The sequence below is a fragment of the Girardinichthys multiradiatus genome, chromosome 20, assembly GCF_021462225.1.
Source record: "Girardinichthys multiradiatus isolate DD_20200921_A chromosome 20, DD_fGirMul_XY1, whole genome shotgun sequence".
NCBI classification, from domain to species: Eukaryota; Metazoa; Chordata; class Actinopteri; order Cyprinodontiformes; family Goodeidae; genus Girardinichthys; species Girardinichthys multiradiatus.
Window position 1 is genome coordinate 46383049 of NC_061812.1, and position 25080 is coordinate 46408128.

Sequence of the window (25080 nt, forward strand, 5' to 3'; positions counted from 1 at the left end):
CCTCTCAAGGAGATGGGTTCCAGAGCCCACGCTGTGCGTGGAGGCGAGCCCGACTATTTCTAGTCGATATCTCTCGACCTCCCGCACAAGCTCAGACTCCTTCCCCCCCAGCGAGGTGACATTCCACGTCCCTAGAGCCAGCCTAAGCATCCGGGGATCAGGCCGTTGAGGTCTCCACCTTTGTCCGCCACCCAATCCTCTTTGCACCGGTCCCTCACGGTTCCCCCTGCAGGTGGTGGGCCCACTGGAGGATGGCCTCGCGTCTCTCGTTCGGGCTTGGCCCGGCCGGGTCCCGCGAGGAGCAACCCGGCCACCAGGCGCTCTCCGACGAGTCCCGACCCCAGGCCTGGCTCCAGGGTGGGACCCCGGCTCCGCCGTACCGGGCGACGTCACGTGCCTCGATATTGTGTTCTTCATGAGGGGTTCTTGAACCATTCTTTGTCTGTCCCATCACCTAGAACCTGTTTGCCATGGGAGACCCTACCAGGGGCATTTAGGCCCCAGACAACGTAGCCTCTAGGATCATTTGAGCACTCAAACCCCTCCACCACGTTAAGGTGACGGTTCAAGGAGGGGAGCATTAGAGGTCTCAGCATGAATTCAATTTAATATTATTATGTATCTTCTTTGATTAAACAAAAAGTAAAATAACTTTGACCTGGCTTAAAATCAAGTGAATTGTCATTTAAGCTCATCTGAGTGTATGATAAATAAACAGGTGACAATGATTCAAAAATAGGTGAAAATTAATCTAACAAGCAATATAGATGAAATACTATTTTGCATTTGTAAAATCCCACTTAAACATACTGCCCAGAAAAAAACTGAAAATTAATCAATGAGAAAATATAGTTCACCAGCTATAAAACAGTTTTTAAAATGTTTTCTATTTTATTGTAAATTGTAATTTAACTGAAAAGAAAATTACCAATACAACAAACCAACTTCAACATTCCATAAAGTGTGTGCGCACAATCAAGAGTTTACTAAAACTTTGACCCATCTGTCTCTGCAATCTGGCAATACAAAATATGATTCAAGTGGCATCTGTGCAGTTGTTCTCCCTGCATATAGACAAGTTCATTTCTGAATGAAGTATCTCACTTATGGAATCAACTATCCCTGCCACACTCCATCTAAATGTAAAAAAAAAATAAAAAATTGTAACTACACAAGTTCCTCTTACAGTTCATCCTTAGTTAGAAAGGCCATCTGATGTGTTTGTATATATATTGATTTGTAAGTCACTCACAATCCACTCTAAAGAAGTCGTTGAGCAGCTGGAAAAGGGGGAAACTGTCCCAGCTGTCAGGTGGCTGAATTTCAAGGGCTGCATCCATATCGGCTGAGTAAAAACACAGGAAGGTCTCGGCATGCTCCACCATCAGGTCCGACCACCATGCAAAGGCCTTCACATGGAATGCATTAGGAACAGACATGGGAAGGGGATGCAGAATCCAGAAGCAAGAGAAAATCAAGATACTGAGAATAAAAACAATCTAATAAATTAGTGAAGGTGTATCCAGTACAAGAACTTCTCTACTATTAAGCAATTAATAATAGGCACTCTATGTTTAAATCTTTCGTAAAGGCTAACAATGTAATGCATCTCACTGATGTGCTGTATTGACTCTTGGCTCTCTCTTTTACTTATTACCATGTGAAATTAAGTTGCTGAATTAAAGAATTCATTGTGTGATCTCAAGAGGAGGCTTCTTCACAACTTGGGGCACAAATAACAGCTTTTTGGCACAGAAAATTACATGCGTTTCTTAAGGCCCACTGAGGAAACAGCAGAAGCTCCTTGACAAGCATGGTAGGGAGCTACTTAAACACTCACCCACAGCTCCTTCACTTAGAAGAAAGGAGCTTGTGAGGTGTGCCACACACATCTTTTTATCAAATAGGTGCAGTGGAGCAAGTCATAGCAACCCCACTACTCTCATGCACATCAAAAATATATTCTTCATGCACCACCGATTTTGCTGGGCCTCTTAGGATCCACAGTATTCACATCAAGTTGTTAGCACTGTAATGTGAAGGTACCCACTGGCTTCTAGGGCACTTGTGGGAGAGGGATCATGCACTGGCCATAGCAGGTCTTAGCAGTGAATATTTGATGTGGGAAAGTTGGGAAGAAGGGAACAATCAATCATTGCAACTCATGTAACAATGTCTAATATGTGATGACTTGCTCTAACTTAAATGAGTTACATATATAATATAATTAGTTATATAAATATACAAAGGTGGCAGTGAGTAAAAATAACATCTGGAACTATTCATCAGGGCTATGAACACAGCTGTTTTTACAACATGTAAAATTTTTAAACACAATTTTTCCAAAGCTGTCCAGCAATAGAATTCCATGTAAATAAATGAAACAAAGATGAATGAGACTAAGGAGAAAATGTTCTTAAAGTAGAAAACCTTAAAGCTTCTACGTTCTTTCTGGTACTTAATGTTTTGAGACTATTAAATGGTTCTGGGTTTTTCTTTAAAACAGTAAACCTGATAAATAGGGGTTAAATGGACCATTTAAACCTAAATATGTTTACAAGATACCCAGCTCCATTTCTAGCAAAATTTAAATGCTAGTTTTGCCTACTTTGGGTGGAGGAACTTTCATGATTAGTTTGTGGTATGGAATATCTCTAAATGCCACCTATGTTTGGGTTATTTGTGCACAGATTCCCTAAGTGTAAGGCATAAATTTTTATCCAGATTTTGGCCTCTTTGGGTATTTTGATAGACATCTTTCAAGAGCCATTTTGATTAAATCCACTAATGATTACTAAAACAAATTATTACAAAAGTGGCAAGGAGGAGGGGCTTGTAAATATGGGTATAAAATAGCATTGGCAACAAATATAAAAGAAAAATGAACATAATTGAAGGTCATTTGTGACTGGAGTTGTTCACAACTGTGCTCATATAATTTGGTGGGTTAATGAATTTCACATAAATGCTATGAAACTATTATTCTGGTGTCAAGCATTAGAAAGCATGCCTCACATTTTCTCATCTCAGTAAAGAAAAGGAAAGGTGGCCCAACATAATTCCTAAGCCTTTTCAGTTAGCTGGCAAAAGCAAAGAACATGGTTGAACAAAGGAATCAATTTAGCATATAAATTAATGACTTAGGGTAAATCTTTGAAAACAGGTACAGAGTTGAATATGCAGCAGCAAGAGTCACATCTCTGCAATTTGCTTTCTTACAACAAAGGTCTGCTTACAATACTGCTCAAGTGGTTGTAAGGCCTTTTGTATCCGGCCATGCCTTTACAATACAAAGTACTAGTACAAGCACTTGACTAGCAGTAAATATGTAGTAAGCATAAAGTATCCTCTGCAAAACAACTGTATCACTATGTGCATGCAGAGGGCCTGGAGGGATTAGGATATGAGGTGGGTGATAATACACTTAAATACATACCTCTTTTCCCTGTTAAAAATATTGCACGCAAGCCAAATAAACCATTGTAAGTAAAAAGCAGAAAGGAATTATTTTAATTTTCTTCTAGGTTGAATTATAAAGCCAAAAAAACTATGAAAGAAACAATATACTATATTATTCTCATATGCTGGTTCTAATTACTGAACCATGGGTCCTTGCAAAAAAGGTGCTCTAAGGTGAATTACTAAGAATATAGTAATGTAACTTTAATTGCAAAGTAACTGGTCTCCATTGTTGTCGACACATGCTCATTGCAAAAATTAACAAAAATCCAGCTGCTTACAATATTGCATTGAAAAATGTGGTTGGGAATTTTGGAGTTAAACATATATACACATAGGGCAGCTGGGAATAAAATCTATGAGTGTGGGTAGGTGTAGACACTTAACAGCACACTGACCTCAGCATGGTGTTCCTCATTCTGCTGAAGCACCTCAATGACCAGCTCGGACAAGCGGATAGTGTCCTCAAGTTTTTTGGCAGGGGTCACTAAACGGCCTACATTTTCTGAAGCACAAAAATTTAAAATCAACATAGTCAGATTTTCTTCCTGAAGCACAGACAGAATGTGTGCATGCAACCTTAAGTATGCGAACATACAAATGAATTAACATGCTTGTTGTCGAATTGACTAATAAATTTTGGATCTAAACGATTTAGTAACTCAAAGATTTGAATATAGGTATTGTCTCATAAATTGCATATTTCCTTTGGTCATAGGTTATTGTGCAATATTACACATGTTTAACCCAGCCGGAATTCCATGGCAAACAGGCTCTCGGTGACGGGTCAGACAAAGAGCGGTTCAAGACACCTTCATGAGGACTATTAAATGAAGGCGTCGCCGGTACGGCGGAGCCGGGGTCCCACCCTGGAGCCAGGCCTGGGGTCGGGACTCGTCTGAGAACGACTGGTGGCTGGGTTGCTCCTCGGCCAAGCCTGAATAACAGACGCGAGGCCATCACCCAGTGGGCCCACCACCTGCAGGGGGAAACATGAGGGACCGGTGCAAAGAGGATTTGGCAACAGACGAAGGTGGAGACCTTGGCGGCCCGATCCCTGGATGCTTAGGCTGGCTCTAGGGACGTGAAATGTCACCTCGCTTGGGGGGAAGGAGCCTGAGCTTGTGCGGGAGGTCGAGAGATATCGACTAGAAATAGTTGGGTTCACCTACATGCACAGCGTGGGCTCTGGAACCCATCTCCTAGAGAGGGGCAGGACTCTCTTCTACTATGGAGTGGCCCACGGAGAGAGGCGGCGGGCTGGGGTGGGTTTGATGGTTGCCTCCCAGCTCAGCCGTCTCATGTTGGGGTTTATCCCAGTGGATGAGAGGGTTGCATCCCTGACTGTCGTTTGACTGCCGGGTACTCCGCACTACTGCTCGGCCCGCGTCCCTGTCGGGGGTGCTGGATAGTGCCCCTCCCAGGGACTCCATTATTCTGCTGGGGGACGCCCACATGGGAAACAACGCAGCCAAGGGCCGGAGGAGGTCTGGTTTGGGGACCAGTGGATTTCATCTCTTCTTTTTGCAGATGACATGGTCCTGCTGGCCCCCTCTAACCAAGACCTACTGCATGCACTGGGGCGGTTTGCACCAAAGTGTGAAGCGGCTGGGATGAAGATCAGCTCCTCTAAGTCAGAGGCCAAGGTTCTCGACCGGAAAAGGGTGGCTTGTCCTCTTCAGGTTGGAGGGACGTTCCTGCCTCAAGTGGAGGAGTTCAAGGATCTTGGGGTCTTGTTCACGAGTGAGTGAAGAATGGAGCGGGAGATCGACAGACAGATTGGTGCGGCTGCCGCAGTAATGGGGGCGCTGTGCCGGTCCGGTCTGATTTACCGGTCAGTCTACGTTCCTACCCTCACCTATGGCCTTGAACTTTGGGTCATGACCAAAAGAACGAGATCCGGATACAAGCGGCTGAAATGTTCTTCCTCCGTAGGGTGGCCGGGCACTCCCTTAGAGATAGGGTGAGGAGCTCGGCGATCTGGGAGGGGCTCGGAGTAGAGCCACTGCTCCTTCACATCGAGAGGAGCCAGTTGAGGTGGCTCAGGCATCCATACTGGATGCCTCCTGGACGCCTTCCTCGGAAGGTGTTCCAGGCACGTCCCACCAGGAGGAGGCCCAGGGGATGGCCCAGGACATGCTGGAGGGACAATGTCTCTCAGCTGGCCTGGGAATGCCTTGGGCTCCCCCCAGTGGAGCTGGAGGAGGTGTCTGGGGAGAGGTACGTTTGGATGTCTCTGCTGAGTCTGCTGCCCCCGTAACTCGGTACCGGATAAAGCGGAAGAGTACGAGTACAAGTGTATAGATATTTATATATATATATATATATATATATATATACTCGTACTCGTCGTACAGTTGGTAGTACTGCGGTCTTGCAGCAAGAAGGTCCTGGGTTCGATTGCCGGCCAGGGGTCTTTCTGCATGGAGTTTGTTCTCCCCGTGCATGTGTGGGTTTTCACCGGGTACTCCGGCTTCCTCCCACTGTCCAAAGACATGCCTGTTAGGTTAATTGGTCACTCTAAATTGCCCTTAGGTGTATGAATGAGTGTGTGCATGGTTGTTTGTGTGTTGCCCTGTGATGGACTGGCGACCTGTCCAGGATGTACCCTGCCTCTCGCCCATAGACTGCTGGAGATAGGCACCAGCTTCCCCACGACCCACTATGGAATAAGCGGTAGAAAATGACTGACTATATATATATATATATAAATATAAATATATATATATATTACTATGACAGAAAAAGCATGTATGTGTGTGACAAGGGACATAAGGAGCGACAATGAACATTTATCATGCAGTAATGTTTTCATTTTTTGACAGATTCTGACTAAATTACAGTGTGTCCCTTTAAGTTGGATTTCACAGTAAATGTATAAATACATAAGCCAAAACACTGTGACCATTCAGAGAAACAAATATGATTATCATCTCATAATACTGTTGAAGGCCTGGAATATATGTTTATTTTCAGAATTTGTGTGTTGTACAAAGTGTAGTTTAATGTTGATCAGTGTCAGTAATTCTGTAAAAACAGTGTGTTACTCAGCAATGGTCATAATATGTTGGCTCATAACTGCAGGCTACACTAAATGAAAGTTTGACCTCCACACCTTCAGTTTGTTTAGTGAAAGGTATATTTATACTATGGCCAGAAAATAATCTTTCTTCTTGTTTGACAGTGCATGTGGAATCAACTTCAGACTGGTTCCACTAAGTGGGGCGTTTTAAGGCAGAGTAGACTTACATTTTGGTAAATGGCCATGGTATAAGGATGAGGATGAATTTCAAGGTGTTAAAATGCAGATGATATAGATAAGATATACAAGGCAGATAATGGAATTTGAGGTGGAAACACTATAATACAAAACAAAGTGCCTCCAAGTCATCCATTACTCTTTTATATCATCACAGCAAAGTACGTTTTCTCACTTACAATGGGACAGTGAAGTTAACTGGGCATAAAAGGCAGGCCAGGACTCTAAAAGTAAAAATTTAATTATTTGAGACTGGAGTGATTCGGTGGTATGATCATTAACTTCAGGTTGTATTCAGAGTCCTATGTTACACAACAACCAAGGTTCTCAGCCTACTCTTGGAAAATAGTGCACAAAGAAACATTCAAATGAAAACAATCAGATTCAATAAAACAAATACAGTGCATCTTATCTATTTACCTCAGTAATACAAAGTCATTCTATATTAATTTAACCCACTATAATACAATTTTAAAAGGTGGACCTGATGCAGCTTTCCAATGAAGTACAGTTTCTGTTGTGCCTTCCCCACCTGGTGAAAGATGTTTGCAGACCATGTGATTTCAGCTGAGATGTAGGCCTCAAGAAACTTGTAGCCTTCCTCCCTCTCTACCTCTACTTGGAGTGCTCAGATCACTTGGATCTCCTGAAGTCCATTATCATCTCCTTGGTGTGCCATGTCCAGGTTGTTGCTACTTCGGTTGGACCACAATTTGTTTTTTAACAATCCTACAATGGTGGTATTGTCAGCAATGTGACAACGTCATTGCTGGTGTAACAGGCATACGATAAGAGTGAGTAGCCTAAGTGACTGAAGACACACCCTTTCAGTGTGCCTGTACAAGACAAGAAGGGAGAAGATGCAATCTCCCATTCAGCCATTCTGGGGTTTTTTTGCTTAGAAAATCCGGCAACAGACAGGGAGTTGCTAAGGTTTCAGTTCCTCAGCCAATGAAACAATTTGTGGAGTTGTACTACATTAAACCCAGAACTGAATTAAAAAAATAGCATCCTCACATAAGTGTTATTATTGTCCTGGTTTGTGAGGGCTGTGTATGGACCTGTTATTATGTCTGTCGACCTGTTGTCGACCTTTGTGTGAACAGTTGTGGATCGAAGCCAATTAAAGCCACTTAAAAGGAGCTTTGCTAAACTTTAAGAGCAGAACACAAATACATTGAGTCAGTGGTAGGGCAAAAACACTTTTGTAGTAGTTACAGTAATAGTAAAAGAAAATACATTCCCTTTCAATTCTAGGTTTACATATTTTGTATGCATTTTTGGGTGTACCTAGTTTGGCTTCTTCTGCTATTTTGTGATGAATAACAACATGGTGGAATCTGTGGTCTTTCTTTATACTTGAGGTAAGATCTAAATAATTTTAGAATCTGGTAAAGACCAGGGCCTTTATTCACAAAGATTCTCAGAATCCTCTCCAAGAGCTCCTATCTTAGCCTAAAAATTCCTATCAAGAAAGCTCAAGAGTTATTCAGGGAGATGACAAATATTCCTAACTTAGTGAAGAGGTGTGATTGACTTCGTTGCTAGGTGTGGTGCTGTCTTCTAAGAGCTGTGATAGGTTGTTACAAAAGAAAAACACAAAATAAAACAAATGCGCTCATACTATTCAATGGATAGAAATTAACTGGTCATAGAATTTAGACTGAATTAGGACATGTGTAAATCATGATGATGAAACTTAGCAAAATTAAATTGTCACAAAGCATCAGAATGTTTGAACCTTATTTACATGTTCATCATTATTTTGATTTGCTTATTGTTATGTTTATTTGCTATGCTGGTCATTTTTACTACTTCATCTATTTGATATTAAAGTGGACACTCACGTGTGAGCATTTTACTGTGATTACCTTCATGTATAAAAAGGTTTAATTGGCCAAACTGTTCACAACTAAGCAGAGAAAAAAAGGTGGAAAAAAATCGAACTGGACAGAGGAGCAGAGCGCTGGTAACTGCTGCAATCAATTGCAATTGAGTTTCGAAATTTGATATATTTGAAAGCATTTTACAGTCTGTAAATATTTAAATAATTTTGTACTATAATGTTTGTCATTTTTTTAATTTTTTATTAATGGTTATTCATTATTGTTTCTATGTATTTAAATTTTCCTATTGCTACCTTACTAACGTTTATCTTATCTCTATATTAATAATTGTATGATTGCTATAAAAGTTATGCACTCATTTATTCAATTATTTAGGGGTTGGGTCTCTGCACAATCGAGTTGGTAGTGTTTTATTAATTCACTGTTGCTCATTGCACAGAGAACATCTCTCCTTCCTCTGTCTTTCTGCCATCTTCCCCTGCTTAAGACACTCTTAGGCACGCTATAGGTCCTCACTACTCCTAACATTTGTTCACTTTAAGAGCTCTCTTGAGGCCTAAGGTGTTTTGTGAATCACTTTTATCTTACCAGGGTAAAGGTCTAAGAAAAATCTTACAATTCCATTCCTATTTAAAACATCTCTATGAAACTAAATGTATATCCTAACAGCTAAAGAATACAGTGATAAGATAATAATAATTTCTGGAAGAATAAAGAACTAATGTCCCAGCAGGATCTCAAAACACTCACCCATGCGTATATCTTTGGTCTTTTCACAGGTTAACCTAATAAGTCAATCAGACAGCTGCAGCTGATCCAAAACACTGCTGCCCGCATCCCTACTAAAACTAAGAAAGGGCACATTACCCCAATTTAAAGTCCTTACACTGGCTCCCTGTATCTTTAGACTTAAAATACTTCTGTTAGTTTATAAATCACTGAATGGCTTAGAACCAAAATACATTAAAGATTTATTGCTCTTGTATCAATCTTCCAGACCATTCGGATCTTCTGCTTCAAGTCTTCTCTGCATCAGAACCCAACATAGAGGAGTAGCATTGTGATGCTCCACTAATATTCTCATACTACTCTCCAGTTTTGCATTATTTGCTGTTATTTCAGCTTTTAAGTTTATGTTCTCTCTCTTTTCTCTTCCTAGAAGCTACACCTGGCCAGACTGTGTATCTACCTGTGACACCTCCCTGGAGGGGGGCATCGTCCAACCTTCTGCTGCCAACAACTTAATGCTCACCTTCTACCAATGATACAATTGGCCCTGTCTTTCAGCGTTTAACCCTATTTTTCTGCTAGACATAGCTACTGACTAAGCTTTTACTGTGACTAACTGCATGTGCTCTTTCTCATACTCTAAACTTGAAAACTGGTTCAGTGTTTATCTGCTTTTTCTTCCTAGATGAAACCACTAAAGGAGCTACATCCATTAACATTTATTACTTTTCCTTCCAATAGAAAGTACTCCTGGATCAGTGCTTCTGTGTTCGGCTTCTGCTTCAGGGTGTACCTGTCCGTACAAAGCTCAGTTTTTACAACCACGTACGTGGTGCCACACATGTGGGTCTTTGCAGCCAATAACAGAACATCTGCCTTTGAGGGTAGCCATTGTAAGCGCGTGTAACGGAAAACCAGCCGGTGAGACGTGATCCTTTTGAAACCGCGCGTTTTCTAGAAAAAAATACAACATTCACTTATAGCCAAAAAAACGGCTGAATGTTTTTTTTAATGCGTTTGGACTGTTTGTACAAGTAATGTACAAGCAAGCACCCAAATGGAAGTCTAAAAATTATCAAAAAGTTAATTTTGCATAATAGGTCCCCTTTAAGGAGTTTTATATTAAATGGGAGTGTATGTGACGTAGGAATAAACTTGACAGCTTCCTTAAGAAGTACAGTCAGCTCTATAATATCTGAATCTAGTAGCACTGTTGTCTTGCAGCAAGAAGGTCCTGGGTTTGACTCCCGGCCGGGGGTCTTTCTCACTGGGTAGTCCAACTTCCTCCCACAGTCCAAACACATGACTGTAAGGTTAATTGGTCTCAAAAATTGCCCTTAGGTATGAATGAGTGTGTGCGTGGTTGTTTGTCCTGTATGTCTCTGTGTTGCCCTGCTTGGCGACCTGTCCAGGGTGTACCTTGCCTCTCGCCCGTAGACTGCTGGAGATAGGCACCACTTTTCCCGTGACCCTCTATGGAATAAGCGGTATAGAAGACGAAAGAATGAATAAATATTACAGCCTCAAAGCTGAAACACGCATGTTACCACACCACAGTATTGAATTGAGGTCATATTTCTCAGTTTTTCCTTGATGGTTGTATAGCATCAAGTGGAAAAATCTAGGGATATGAATATTTTTGCCAGTATTAAACTATTGTTAAAAAAATTAAATTTGAAGTGAAACTTGTGCTGACACATTCTTAAAATGTGCAAACCTCCAAGAGCTTTGAATCTACACTTTAACAATGTGTCACTACACTTTTTGGTATAGCACCTACAGCCCAGCCAAAAATATTCATACCCCATACATTTTTACAAAAGGGATGCTGTATAACTACACAATTTAAAATATTTTCTCTTTAGCAACCAACACAACTTGCACTGAATAAAGTATTCATACTTATTAGATGTTTACCCACTTTAATGCTGTGAAACCAAAAATTACAACATATTTTAGTGGGGTTTTATGTAACGACCAAAAAAGTACAATAAAAGCACATTGTTTTCCGCTATTAAACTAAGCAAAACCTGAAAAGTGTGGCCTGCATGTGTGTTTAGCTCCCACAAGTCAACACTTATGCCCCTTTTCCACTGGCTCAATTTGGCCAGCCCGGAACAGCTCCACACGGCTCTGCACGTTGTGTGTTGCATTTCCATAGACCCGCTTTTGCTCCGCTGAAGGGAACATCTCCTGGAGGCGTGGCTTTAAAGCATCATGTGTCATGCTGCATAACCGCGAATGAAACACCCAACCACCAGTGTAAAGAAATAAAGACCGAAACGCATTACAAAAACAAAACGTAACTGGTCTATTGCCTGGGGATTAAATCTGTTGACTGCATTGACAATCAGATTTGATGAATAGGATTTTGACATCCATTTTGTTATTCTTATTAAAGATTTCACTTTCCCTTTAAGAGACTTGGAAAGATTTGAATTAGGTCTCATTTTATTTATAGTAGCTGTTGCCTATATACTTATTCAGCTAGCGCTGAATATTGCAGTCTCCTATGATCGCCAGAAAAGCTTGCACCTCGTCGTTGCTCCAAGGGGTGACTTTTCCGGATAATTGTGTGAACTCCATCATTATGTTTCTCTCACTCGCTTGAATGCACGTTTGAACATGCCGGTTGTTTTTTTACGCTGGTCAACTCTAACGGCTGGCCGCGCCCACGGCCAATCAGTGAACAGCCGTTTGTTCACGTCACATACAGCACCGACTCAGCCTCGCTTAGCCCTGCTAAGAAGGAGGTACCAAAAAAGTAGGTACCGGTACTGAAATAACAGTAATGGAAATTCTCGAGCCGAGTAGAGCCGAGTCGGGCCAAATCGAGCCAAATCGAGCCAGTGAAAAAGGGGCATTATTGAACTATTAGGTTCATTACAACTGCTAGTGTTTTGTGAATGTGTCCAGCTTTACTCCAGCTTTGAGGCTGCAATAATTGTCAAGTCTTGTAATGGTCAAACAAATCGTTTGGATTATCAACAATAAGGCTTGTACTTTTCTTCTTGTCTACATGTTTTGTTGTGATTGTCTATGTTGACCGATTTTGGTTACATGCAGATAAATAAATCATTATTTAAATAGTCTGCAGCATTGATCTTATGTTGTGTTTGGTAAATTTACCACGTTGTATATTTGCACTTTCCCTGTGTATTTCGCTTACAGTAATCTGGGAGGTAGAATTGCTAAAAGTGTTAAACACAGCAGTGTGTAACTGGTTCAAACATAATTAGGCCTTATGAAATGTGTGTGTTTCATATGGTAACATAATATGGTGTTTATGAATGTGTATATGGTTTTTACAAAAGTGTTTCCATTTGCACAGGATCTGAGGAGTTCTGCATATTGTGTGTGTGGTTGTGGTTATTGTGTGTAGTGTTTTGAAATTCCGAGCCCTGTTTTTCAAAATTGTGCTTAAACAGTCGTAAAAAACTGGAAGTGCTTCAGCTACCTCCGCTACTATCAAGAAGGATTTGCCAAAAGACTTCATCGGACTTAAGGGTCAGTTCCTTCTGTTTATGGAAATCAAAACAAACTTTATTTTAGACATGAATTCATTGTGGGTTGATATGAGGTGCTGGCCATTGTTTTGATAGCAGTAGCATCGTGCCTTCTGCTCTCGTTCCGGGTCGACTGTGGCTCATGTAAGGCTGGATGGAAGTCTTCCGTTGGTGACATTTTCTAATCAGTTTGGAAATAAAAAGTTTCTGCGCAGCTAGACAATTTTATCTCTGTTATCAAACTGCAAAAATAGCCAGACCGGGTGGAGTGAACCGCTCTGCAACCTGGAGGGGGGTAGGGTGTGAAGTGTCTCAATAGCATTTAAAGAGACCGCACCAAAACAAGTTGCTCTCAACACTTCAGAACAGGGGTAAAAGAGGAGCCTGTGGAACTACAATAACAAGAAATTCAGACCAAGGCAGTGCAGTTCCACTTTATATAGACCATAACTGGATGATTTAAATATGAAAAGGAAGGATTTAAAAGCATGATATGTCCACTTATAAACTGAAATATTTATTTCACTCATTTAGATTTTTGGTCAAAATAAGAATTTCTTAATATCTTGTCATGAACATTAATTTAAAGCTCAAATTCAACCTCGACAGTTGAATTATAGAAAACATTTGGAAGTTTTAAGGTTTAAATTCATTGTCTTTTTTGAAATTTGAATATAAATTACAAATACAGTTTTTATTTCTTTAATTATAAACATATACAGTATTGTCCGTCTCTCTTACTGGGGTGTAAGCAACAGAATCTGTTACCGTTTTGTACTCAGCAAATTAGCTTCAGCCTACTTCTGTTGTACAACACAATGCAGAAGATTATGTTCCACTGTAAGTCATAAGAGCATCAATAACTTGTGTGTAAAGGGAACCAAAAATACTTAAATAAAGAAGCTGTCAGCTAAAAGTTTAACTGACCTAAAACAAATAAGGAAAAATAATTAAACTCTCGTAAAAAGTCAACAAGCCAAACTAAACCTTTGGTGACATGTACATTTTCATCAATGTAGACTACTGTTGGACCCACCCATGGATGGAGAACAACACTGAACTACAGGAACAAAAGAAACAAGTAAAAATCTGAATCCCAAAATGCATAGCATTACCTTACTTTCAGGACAACTCAGAGGAAGGAGGAGTCACAGCTAGAATAATTACAAATACTTATTTTTTCAATAAGTGGTTTTAACACAGATTGCCCATAACGCACTGTCAGCGCTCATACATTAATATTTATATTAATGATATTTAAAAGTACATGTAGAACTTAAAGGTTTGCTAGGTAAATATTTTCTGTTTGTTAACTGAATTGCTAACCCAGCTGTGACATTATCACATCTGTCCTTTTGTTCGCCATTCATTTACCATCCTGTGAGAGGCCATAGATGTTCCTCGCCGCCAATTTTAGTAGTTCATCAATCCCTGTGATGGATAGTTAACAACTATTAACAATTGTCAAAAAGGTAATTGATTTCTAATTCAGCAAAATCATACTTTTAAATCTTATTTTATTAAAGTAATATTTCATTTACTCTTCTGATTTGCATTGTGAATTGGTTAACGAACATATACAACCTCTTGCTCTTAATTATTTTTTTTTATGATTTCACCTCATTCCACGTTTCTTAAACAAACCTGGTGATATATTTGCTTTAAAATTCATGTTCACTAATTTCCTCTAAAATTTATTTAGTCATGAATCTTTGGTCTAATATGTCCAAAATGCACAGTTTCAGAAGCCTTATTGTGTGTTGTTGCTCATCTGAGGATGTGTTTACCTAAATTTAAACCTGGCCAGAAGCAGGTGAATTTGTTTTGAACATGAAGCCTGACAATTGAAAGTGAAAATGCTTTCTATTGGAATGCACCTCCTGGACCTCACACTGTATGCATACCATAAGGTGCTGTTTTTTTAACTACAAATCTGTTACATCTTTAGCCTCACCACAATAGTATTCTGGGATTCCTGATTCAGAAATTAAGGACTGAGCAGGATTGTCACTATTGTCACTACTGACGATAAATAGCATATCTCTACATTAGGACATTGTATGGAGAAGCCATTCATGTGTATTAATTGAAGTGAAAAAAATGATAAAGGATCTTGGATCTATTCATCAAGTAAAAATGGTTAAGGTTTTGACCTGACAAAGATTTACAGTATGTAGGACAGATACCTTAATAAAAATGCTGTAAAGATCAAGTGCCCAGGCTTCCCTCAAACCATGTGCAAGAAAGTTTCATTTGATTCTTTAGAGCTGATTTGAATATTTTATAGTCATGTTCCTTATTATTTTGCTAAATATTTTTTCTTTTACATGATATAACACTTGTCACCAATTCTCACTTTATTCTTGCCTTCTGTATCTTTAATCTATCTTTCTGTTCAGAAATGCTAAAACTCTTTGAAATGTACTTTTGCTCCATAAACATAGTAATGTACGTTCCACTAATGTTGCTATCAATAAATACGGTATACCTTGTGCCACTGCTATGTTGCACTTGGATGTGTTCTTGTGTGTTCTTCTTTGAAAATTTCTCTTAGAGATAAAAATATATGAACTTAATCCTTTATTTTCATGGTACATTTTTTAAACCTCTCAGTTGTACATTTCTTTTAAATTGAGTATGATTTTTTTAATTACTGTACTGTAGTCTCTTATTTTGTTTTGATAAACTGATCAATGTTTTGTAAAAGTTGATCAGTATTTTTACCATGGATTTCCTCCCCACACTGAAGATATAATTAGTCAGTGAGAGCAATGTTCAAGATTTTCTGAATGCTGCAATAGATAAGGTTACATTTAGAATTGAATATCACTCTGCTCTGTAGCTTTTTTTCTTAGCCTTATCTTCTACATTTGAGGTAAGTTAAAAAGAGCAGGTTGCAAGGATGGAGAAGGAATGAGAATGGAGGTTATTATGAGCAGGGTAAGAGAGAGGACATGAACGTTAAGTACACATATAGGCAAAATAGAAAGGCATAGTTCAATAAATGTCTATTTTACATTGATTTTTAAAGAAACCCAGTTAGAAATGTTCACCAACTACCTGCAGGTTAAGTTTTACGGTGTATTTTGTAGCATCATTTTAAATAATAAAACAAATTAAACATAGGATTTTCTTTTATGTAATTAGGAAAACAAATCATCAAAACATCAGGCATGAGTAACCAGTATGTGGATCTAACTGAAGTCTTAGACATAAACATAATTGTTTGTGACTTAAGTGTACAAAACTATTGTTTAAATGTGTTGTTGCTGTGGTTTTTTACGCTTAAAACTATTGACACAAAAGCAAAGTAAAAATGCATTCAAGTTGCAGACAGACAGAGAATGGGAGGCTAAAGCATGGCAGGAAACACCTTTAAAGTTGTGTAAAAAATGTTGCAGACTTGGAACATAATCTAACAAGTTTATTTTATAGTCTAAAAGTTACAGTTTACAGTGAACAACCAAACTAAAGGATGTCAGGCACAGAAGAAAAACTAATTATTTGAGATGGTTGGCACACAGTCTGTTGAAATGAGAATAATACAAAAATACATAGGAAGGTGAGGAGCAAGGAGGGAAAAAACGAAAGATACTCACGAATAGTTAAATCCATCACCTGAGACGCCAAGCAGAAGACAGCATGCTCATACATCTCTCTCTTTTTTCCTACAAAGAGAGGAAGGATACCAAGGCATGCGAGAGGCCAAGGTCAGAGAGGATGAGCATAGGAAAGACAGATGGGTAAGGGGAATAATCTGTGACCTTAAAATACCAGAATGACAACTGTGGCATACTGTATGACTTACTAGTTAATGTAATGCAATTAGTAATGGAAATTCAAGTTATTTTTATAAATCCTTTCTTTTAAAGTACAGTGGTACTTGGCTAAAAACGTCAACAAAACAAAATTAATCTTGTACTAAACGGCCAGGCCAAGGACAAAAGCTCACCTTAAAGGTCTGGTTTTCAGGAATATCAAAATTGTATTTCTTTCTTTGATTATAAATATACTTTCACCAGGTAGAAATGCTCAGTGATATTACTGACTGCATGTTTAACCCATTATGATGCATCCATTCAAATGGTCCTACTGGTGATTAGAAACATTTTCTTTAATGATTTTATTTCTGTAAGGGGATTAAGGGGAGACTGGATATTGGTCTAAACAAGGCAAGGAGTGACTGAATAATGAACAACTATCTAAACAGGAAGACTTGTATAGTTGCTAACACAATAACTGAACCTAGTAAAAATAAAAGCATCCACCTATTTCTCTGTCCTGTTTTGACAAGAAACCATCATTCTGGCAATGTTTTAGATGTTTTAGATGTATTACTAGACTTTATTTGGTTATAAAGGTTCAGCTCCAGATCCATGATGACAACTAGGTTTTTTGCTTGTTCTGTGGTCTTTAGACCCATGAAGTGTAGTTGAGTTAAGACCTCACATTTTTTGAAACCAAAAACAATTCTCAGTTTTCTACATCAAGCTGTAGAAAATTGATCTATTCATTTATGGATATTTTGTACACACTGACTGTAGGAGATTATGGTCAAGTGGGGACACAAACATATATTGGAATATGTCCTCGGAATAGATATAGCAGGACATGTTTTAGTACTCCATTACTGGTAGGATCATATACTGTAGATGGTAAATAAAAGGGGCCAAAAACAGAGCCATGGGATCCCCAATATTTTATCTTTGTCTTGATGATTACCAAATGCTGGACAATACTTTGGGTCTGTCAAATAAGATTGGAACCAGTTTAGCACAATGCAAGCTAATTGAAAAACATAAAATGTGAATTCACTGGATGTGCCTAAAACCATCAATCTGCTCAATCTCTTAACTCTCCTTGTGACCATTGATAACAGGTCACTGATTAAAACCTGTTTCTCCAAAGGGCAAACAGTTTTAAGAAGTCAAGCTTTTTAATCTCAGACTGGTGAGTCATGATAGCATTTGTCCCAGTATCTAAATCAATCTCATAATTTTTTTTAATCAAAATGCTCACCATTTGCTCTGCCATGACAAATTATCAAGAAAAAAAGAGCACTTACAGGGGTTGGACCATAAAACTGAAACACCTGTCATTTTAGTGTGGAAGGTTTCATGGCTAAATTGGACCAGCCTGGTAGCAAGTCTTCATTGATTGCACATTGCACCAGTAAGAGCAGAGTGTGAAGGTTCAATCAGCAGGGTAAGAGCAAAGTTTTGCTTAAAATATTGAAATGCACACAACATTATGGATGACATACCAGAGTTCAAAAGAGGACAAATTGTTGGTGCACATCTTGCTGGCGCATCTGTGACCAAGACAGCAAGTCTTTGTGATGTATCAAGAGCCACGGTATCCAGGGTAATGTCAGCATACCACCACGAAGGACAAACCACATCCAACAGGATTAACTGTGGATGCAAGAGGAAGCTGTCTGAAAGGGATGTTCGGGTGCTAACCCGGATTGTATCCAAACAACATAAAACCACGGCTGCCCAAATCACGGCAGAATTAAATGTGCACCTCAACTCTCCTGTTTCCACCAGAACTGTCCGTCGGGAGCTCCACAGGGTCAATATACTGGTCCTTCTCAAAATATTAGCATATTGTGATAAAGTTCATTATTTTCCATAATGTCATGATGAAAATTTAACATTCATATATTTTAGATTCATTGCACACTAACTGAAATATTTCAGGTCTTTTATTGTCTTAATACGGGTGATTTTGGCATACAGCTCATGAAAACCCAAAATTCCTATCTCACAAAATTAGCATATCACTAAAAGGGTCTCTAAACGAGCTATGAACCTAATCATCTGAATCAACGAGTTAACTCTAAACACCTGCAAAACATTCCTGAGGCCTTTAAAACTCCCAGCCTGGTTCATCACTCAAAACCCCAATCATGGGTAAGACTGCCGACCTGACTGCTGTCCAGAAGGCCACTATTGACACCCTCAAGCAAGAGGGTAAGACACAGAAAGAAATTTCTGAACGAATAGGCTGTTCCCAGAGTGCTGTATCAAGGCACCTCAGTGGGAAGTCTGTGGGAAGGAAAACGTGTGGCAGAAAACGCTGCACAACGAGAAGAGGTGACCGGACCCTGAGGAAGATTGTGGAGAAGGGCCGATTCCAGACCTTGGGGGACCTGCGGAAGCAGTGGACTGAGTCTGGAGTAGGAATATTCAGAGCCACCGTGCACAGGCGTGTGCAGGAAATGGGCTACAGGTGCTGCATTCCCCAGGTCAAGCCACTTTTGAACCAGAAACAGCGGCAGAAGCACCTGACCTGGGCTACAGAGAAGCAGCACTGGACTGTTGCTCAGTGGTCCAAAGTACTTTTTTCGGATGAAAGCAAATTCTGCATGTCATTCGGAAATCAAGGTGCCAGAGTCTGGAGGAAGACTGGGGAGAAGGAAATGCCAAAATGCCAGAAGTCCAGTGTCAAGTACCCACAGTCAGTGATGGTCTGGGGTGCCGTGTCAGCTGCTGGTGTTGGTCCACTGTGTTTTATCAAGGGCAGGGTCAATGCAGCTAGCTATCAGGAGATTTTGGAGCACTTCATGCTTCCATCTGCTGAAAAGCTTTATGGAGATGAAGATTTCATTTTTCAGCAAGACCTGGCACCTGCTCATAGTGCCAAAACCACTGGTAAATGGTTTACTGACCATGGTATCACTGTGCTCAATTGGCCTGCCAACTCTCCTGACCTGAACCCCATAGAGAATCTGTGGGATATTGTGAAGAGAACGTTGAGAGACTCAAGACCCAACACTCTGGATGAGCTAAAGGCCGCTATCGAAGCATCCTGGCCCTCCATAAGACCTCAGCAGTGCCACAGGGTGATTGCCTCCATGCCACGCCGCATTGAAGCAGTCATTTCTGCAAAAGGATTCCCGACCAAGTATTGAGTGCATAACTGTACATGATTATTTGAAGGTTGACGTTTTTTGTAGTAAAAACACTTTTCTTTTATTGGTCGGATGAAATATGCTAATTTTGTGAGATAGGAATTTTGGGTTTTTATGAGCTGTTTGCCAAAATCATCCGTATTAAGACAATAAAAGACCTGAAATATTTCAGTTAGTGTGCAATGAATCTAAAATATATGAATGTTAACTTTTCATCATGACATTATGGAAAATAATGAACTTTATCACAATATGCTAATATTTTGAGAAGGACCTGTACACGGCCGGGCTGCTATAGCCAAACCTTTGGTCACTCATGCCAATGCCAAACATCGATTTCAATTGTGCAAGGAGCGCAAATCTTGGGCTGTGGACATTGTGAAACATGTATTGTTCTCTGATGAGTCCACCTTTACTGTTTTCCCCATATCTGGGAGAGTTACGGTGTGGAGAAGCCCCAAAGAAGCGTACAACCCAGACTGTTGCATGCCCAGAGTGAAGCCTGGGGGTGGATCAGTGATGGTTTGGGCTGCCATATCATAGCATTCCTTTGGCCTAATACTTGTGCTAGATGGGCGCGTCACTGCCAAGGACTACCGAACCATTCTTGAGGACCATGTGCATCCAATGGTTCAAACATTGTATCCTGAAGGCGGTGCACCAATACACACAGCAAGACTGGTGAAAGATTGGATTGGTGAACAGGAAAGTGAAGTTGAACATCTCCCATGGCCAGCACAGTCACCAGATCTAAATATTATTGAGCCACTTTGGGGTGTTTTGGAGGAGTGAGTCAGGAAACATTTTCCTCCACCAGTATCACTTAGAGACCTGGCCACTATCCTGCAAGAAGAATGGCTTAAAATCCCTCTGACCACTGTGCAGGACTTGTATATGTCATTCCCAAGACGAATTGACGCTGTATTGGCCGCAAAAGGAGGCTCTACACCATACTAATAAATTATTGTGGTCTAAAACCAGGTGTTTCAGTTTCATTGTCCAACCCCTGTATATATACACTGCTTAAAAAAAAAAGGAAAGACTCAAATAACACATCCTAGATCTGAATGAATGAAATATTCTCATTGAATACTTTGTTCTGTACAAAGTTGAATGTGCTGACAACAAAATCACACAAAAATCATTAATGGAAATCAAATTTATTAACCAATGGAGGCCTGAATTTGGAGTCGGACCCAAAATTAAAGTGGAAAAACACACTACAGGCTGATCCAACTTTGATGTAATGTCCTTAAAACAAGTCAAAATGAGGCTGAGTATTGTGTGTGGCCTCCACGTGCCTGTATGACCTCCCTACAACGCCTGGGCATGCTCCTGATGAGACGGCGGATGGTCTCCTGAGGGATCTCCTCCCAGACCTGGACTAAAGCATCTGCCAACTCCTGGACAGTCTGTGGTGCAACGTGACGTTGGTGGATGGTGCGAGACATCATGTCCCAGATGTGCCCAATAGGATTCAGGTCTGGGGAATGGGCGGGCCAGTCCATAGCTTCAATATCTTCATCTTGTAGGAACTGCTGACACACTCCAGCCACATGAGGTCCAGCAATGTCCTGCATTAGGAGGAACCCAGGGCCAACCGCACCAGCATATGGTCTCACAAGGGGTCTGAGGATCTCATCTCGGTACCTAATGGCAGTCAGGCTACCTCTGGCGAGCACATGGAGGGCCATGAGGTCCTCCAAAGAAATGCCACCCCACAACATTACTGACCCACTCCCAAACCGGTCATACTGAAGGATGTTACAGGCAGCAGATCGCTCTGCACAGTGTCTCCAGACTCTGTCACGTCTGTCACATGTGCTCAGTGTAAACCTGCTTTCATCTGTGAAGAGCACAGGCACCAGTGGCGAATTTGCCAATCCTGGTGTTCTCTGGCAAATGCCAAGCGTCCTGCACAGTGTTGGGCTGTGAGCACAACCCCCATTTGTGGACGTCGGGCCCTCATACCATCCTCATGGAGTCGGTTTCTGACCATATGTGCAGACACATGCACATTTGTGGCCTGCTGGAGGTCATTTTGCAGGGCTCTGGCAGTGCTCCTCCTGTTCTTCTTTGCACAAAGGCGGTCCTGCTGCTGGTTTGTTGCCCTCCTACGGCCTCCTCCACGTCTCCTGTACTGGCCTGTCTCGTGGTTGCGCCTCCAGGCTTTGGACACTACGCCGAGAGACACAGCAAACCTCCTTGCCACAGCTCACATTGATGTGCCATCCTGGATGAGCTGCACTACCTGAGCCACATGTGTGGGTTGTAGAGTCCGTCTCATGCTACCACGGGTGTGAAAGCACCACCAACATTCAAAAGTGACCAAATTATCAGCCAGAAAGCATAGGTACTGAGAAGTGTTCTGTGGTCCCCACTTGCAGAACCACTCCTGTATTGAGTGTTTCTTGCTAATCGCCAAAGATTTCCCCCTGTTGTCTATTCCATTTGCACAACAGCATGTGAAATTGATTGTCAATCAGCGTTGCTTCCTAAGTGGACAGTTTGATTCCACAGAAGTTTGATTTACTTGGAGTCATATTGTGTTGTTTAAGTGTTCCCTTTATTTTTTTGAGCAGTGTATATTATTTAAAGTAGAACAAAATCTCCGGTTAAAGAATAACTCCATCGCAGACAGATTTTTTAAAATGCACCCAAAGTGGGCAGTGCCAAGTGTGGGGATAAGCGGAGGGGGTTAAGCAAGGGTGTGATCAGGAAAACGAGGGAAAGTGGATGCACCCCCTCATCATCAGAGGTTACGAGAGGCTTTATAGAGCCCAGTGAACCTGAACTTTATCGGCTCAAGTTGCTGGCTCAAGGCACTGATTCAGCGATCTCCGAAGCTGGCACTGCCGCAGCAATGGGGGAACAATTCCAGCTCCTGACTCGCTACAGGGGCCTGTCCGAGTGAGATGGTTTTACCCAAACATGGGGGCTGTGATGTAAGCATGTACGAAGCTGAACCTTTTGAACCAATAGGAAATTTCAACAGCAGTAATGGCCGTTCAACCCAAAGAGGGCAGCACTAAGATGGTTTTAGGACAAATATTGCAGAATTAAACAAGTTTACATGAAATTATGAACAATAGCACAGGAACAAAGATAGCACCCTTAAAGCCCGATTTACACAGCTTATCTGCAAAAAATATCTGCCTACATCTATAGGTAGTTTTAACACCTTTGAGCTTTTAACATTTTTTACCTCCAAGCGTTCTATTAAACAATAGTTATACCTCCAGGCATTCTGTTCTCACTTCTCCTTGAACCACCACCTCAACATGGTGCAGGGGTTTGAGTGCTCGAATGATCCCGGAGACTATGTTGTCCGGGGTAAGGTCTCCCATGGCAAACAGGCTGTCCCTGTTTGCCATTGGGTGATGGGTCCGACAAAGAACAGTTCTGAAGCCTTCATAAGGACCAGCAAAATGAGGCACGTAAAGTCATGGCAGAACTGAGGCTCGACCCTGGAGCCAGGCCTGGGGTCAGGGCTTGTTGGTAAGCGCCTGCTGGCTGGGTTACTCCTCGTGGGAACCAGGCCATTCCCTGGTGGGTCCACCACCTGTAGGGGAAACCATGAGGAACTGGTGCAAAGAAAATTACCCCAGCTTTCGTGGTGTCCCTGGCAGGGTTGCTGCATGGTGTCCTTCTCTGGGACTCCATCATTCTGCAAGGGACTTACATTGGAAATTACAACAATACCTAGAAAGGTGTGACTGGGAGGAAAGACCTCCCCATTCTTAACCCCAGTTTTGTTATTTGACTTCTGTGCCAGTTACAGATTGTCCAAAACGAACGCCATGTTCAAGCATAATGGTGTTCATAAGTGCACTTAGCACCAGGACACCATAGGCTGGAGGTCAATGATCGAGTTTGCAGCCATGTCTTCAGACCTTCGGCACCATTTGTGGACACTCCAGTGAAGAGAGGGGCTGAGGTGTCCACCAATCACCACCTGGTAGTGAATTGGATCCGCTGGAAGAGGGGAAAGAAAGACAGACTTGGCAGGCCCAAGCCTAAAGTTAGGGACTGGGGTCCAGCAGATGTTCTGAGGCTATGGAGAAGGTTGGCCTCAAAGCAATTCTGGCAAACCGTCCAGCATCTCAGGAAAGGCAAACCATGCTTTGTCAACACTGTTTACAGTATGGGTGGAGAGCTGCTGACCTCAATGGGGGACATTATTGGGCAGTGAAAGGAGTACTTCAAGGATCTCCTCAATCCTGCCATCACACCTTCCCTGGTGAAATTAGAGACTGAGGACTTGAAGTTGGTCTATTTGTTCATCACTCAGGCCGAAGTCACCGAGGTGGTCAAAAAGCGCCACAATGGCAAGGCTTCAGAGGTAGATGAGTTGAGCCCTGAGTACCTCAGGTCTCTGGATGTTGTGGGGCTGTTGTAGCTGACACACCTCTCAAAATCGCATGGTGGTTGGGGACAGTTCCTCTGGACTGGCAGACCAGAGGGTGTGTTGCAACTATAGGGGGATCACACTCCTCAGCCTTCCTAGGAAGGCCTATGCCTTGGTGTTGGAGAGGAGAGTCTGACTGATAGTTGAACCTCGGCTTCAGGAGGAGCAGTGTAGTTTTTTGCTCAAGGGTTCATGGGTGTGTGCCCAACTGGTACACATGTTTTTTGTGGACCTGGAGAAGACATTTGATCGTGTCTCCGGAGGTGCCCTGTGGGGAGTGCTCCAGGAGTACGGAGTAAGGGGCTCTTTATTAGGGGCCATTTGGTCTCTGGAGCGGGAGGTTGGTTCACATGGCCAGTTTTAAGTTGGACCTGTTTCAGGTGTATGACAGACTCTGTCAGGGCGGCGCTTTCACTGGTCCAGATCATAACTTTCAAGGACGGGATTTCTAGGCTTAGCAAAGGGCTTGAGGGGTTCCTGTTGGGGTACTAGTGGTTTTCGTCTCTCCTTTTTGCAGATGACGTGGTTCTGCTGGCTCCCTCTAGCCAAGACCTACAGCATGTACTGAGGCAGTTCGCACCTGAGTGCAAAGCAACAGGGTTGAGGAACAGCTCCTACAAGTCTGAGGCCATGGTTCACGATCAGAAAAGGGTGGCTAGCCCTCTTCAGGTTGTTGACGAGTGTCTGCCTCAAGTGGAGGAGTTCAAGTATCTCCTTGTCTTGTTCATGAGTTAAGGGGAGTATGTAGTGGGAGATTGACAGGGATCTTCATGGCCGCCAGAGTATTGCAGACACTGCACCGGTCAGTTGTGGTGAAGAGAGAGCTGAGCAAAAAGGCAAAGCTCTGGATCGGGTATCTCTTCCGGATGCCCCCTGGACGTCATCCTTGGGAGGTATTCCAGATACGTCCCACAAGGAGGAGGCCTGGGACACACTGGAGGGACGTCTCTTGGCTG

At 41.6% G+C, this 25080-nt stretch overlaps 1 protein-coding gene across 10 annotated transcripts in view; it reads right to left on the minus strand.

Moving 5' to 3' along the window:
* LOC124856115 (calcium-dependent secretion activator 1-like) overlaps positions 1 to 25080 on the minus strand; it is a 417550-nt gene that overhangs the window by 150143 nt on the left and 242327 nt on the right. For 5 of the 10 annotated variants that reach the window (XM_047346330.1, XM_047346327.1, XM_047346337.1 and 2 more), the window contains 4 exons: positions 16400 to 16468; positions 3858 to 3964; positions 3437 to 3445; positions 1253 to 1409 (listed from right to left, as the gene is read on the minus strand). In XM_047346330.1, the coding sequence (XP_047202286.1) occupies positions 1253 to 1409; positions 3437 to 3445; positions 3858 to 3964; positions 16400 to 16468 (342 nt within the window). The remainder of the gene's footprint in view (positions 1 to 1252; positions 1410 to 3436; positions 3446 to 3857; positions 3965 to 16399; positions 16469 to 25080) is intronic. The other 5 variants (XM_047346331.1, XM_047346329.1, XM_047346334.1 and 2 more) reach the window with 3 other exon arrangements.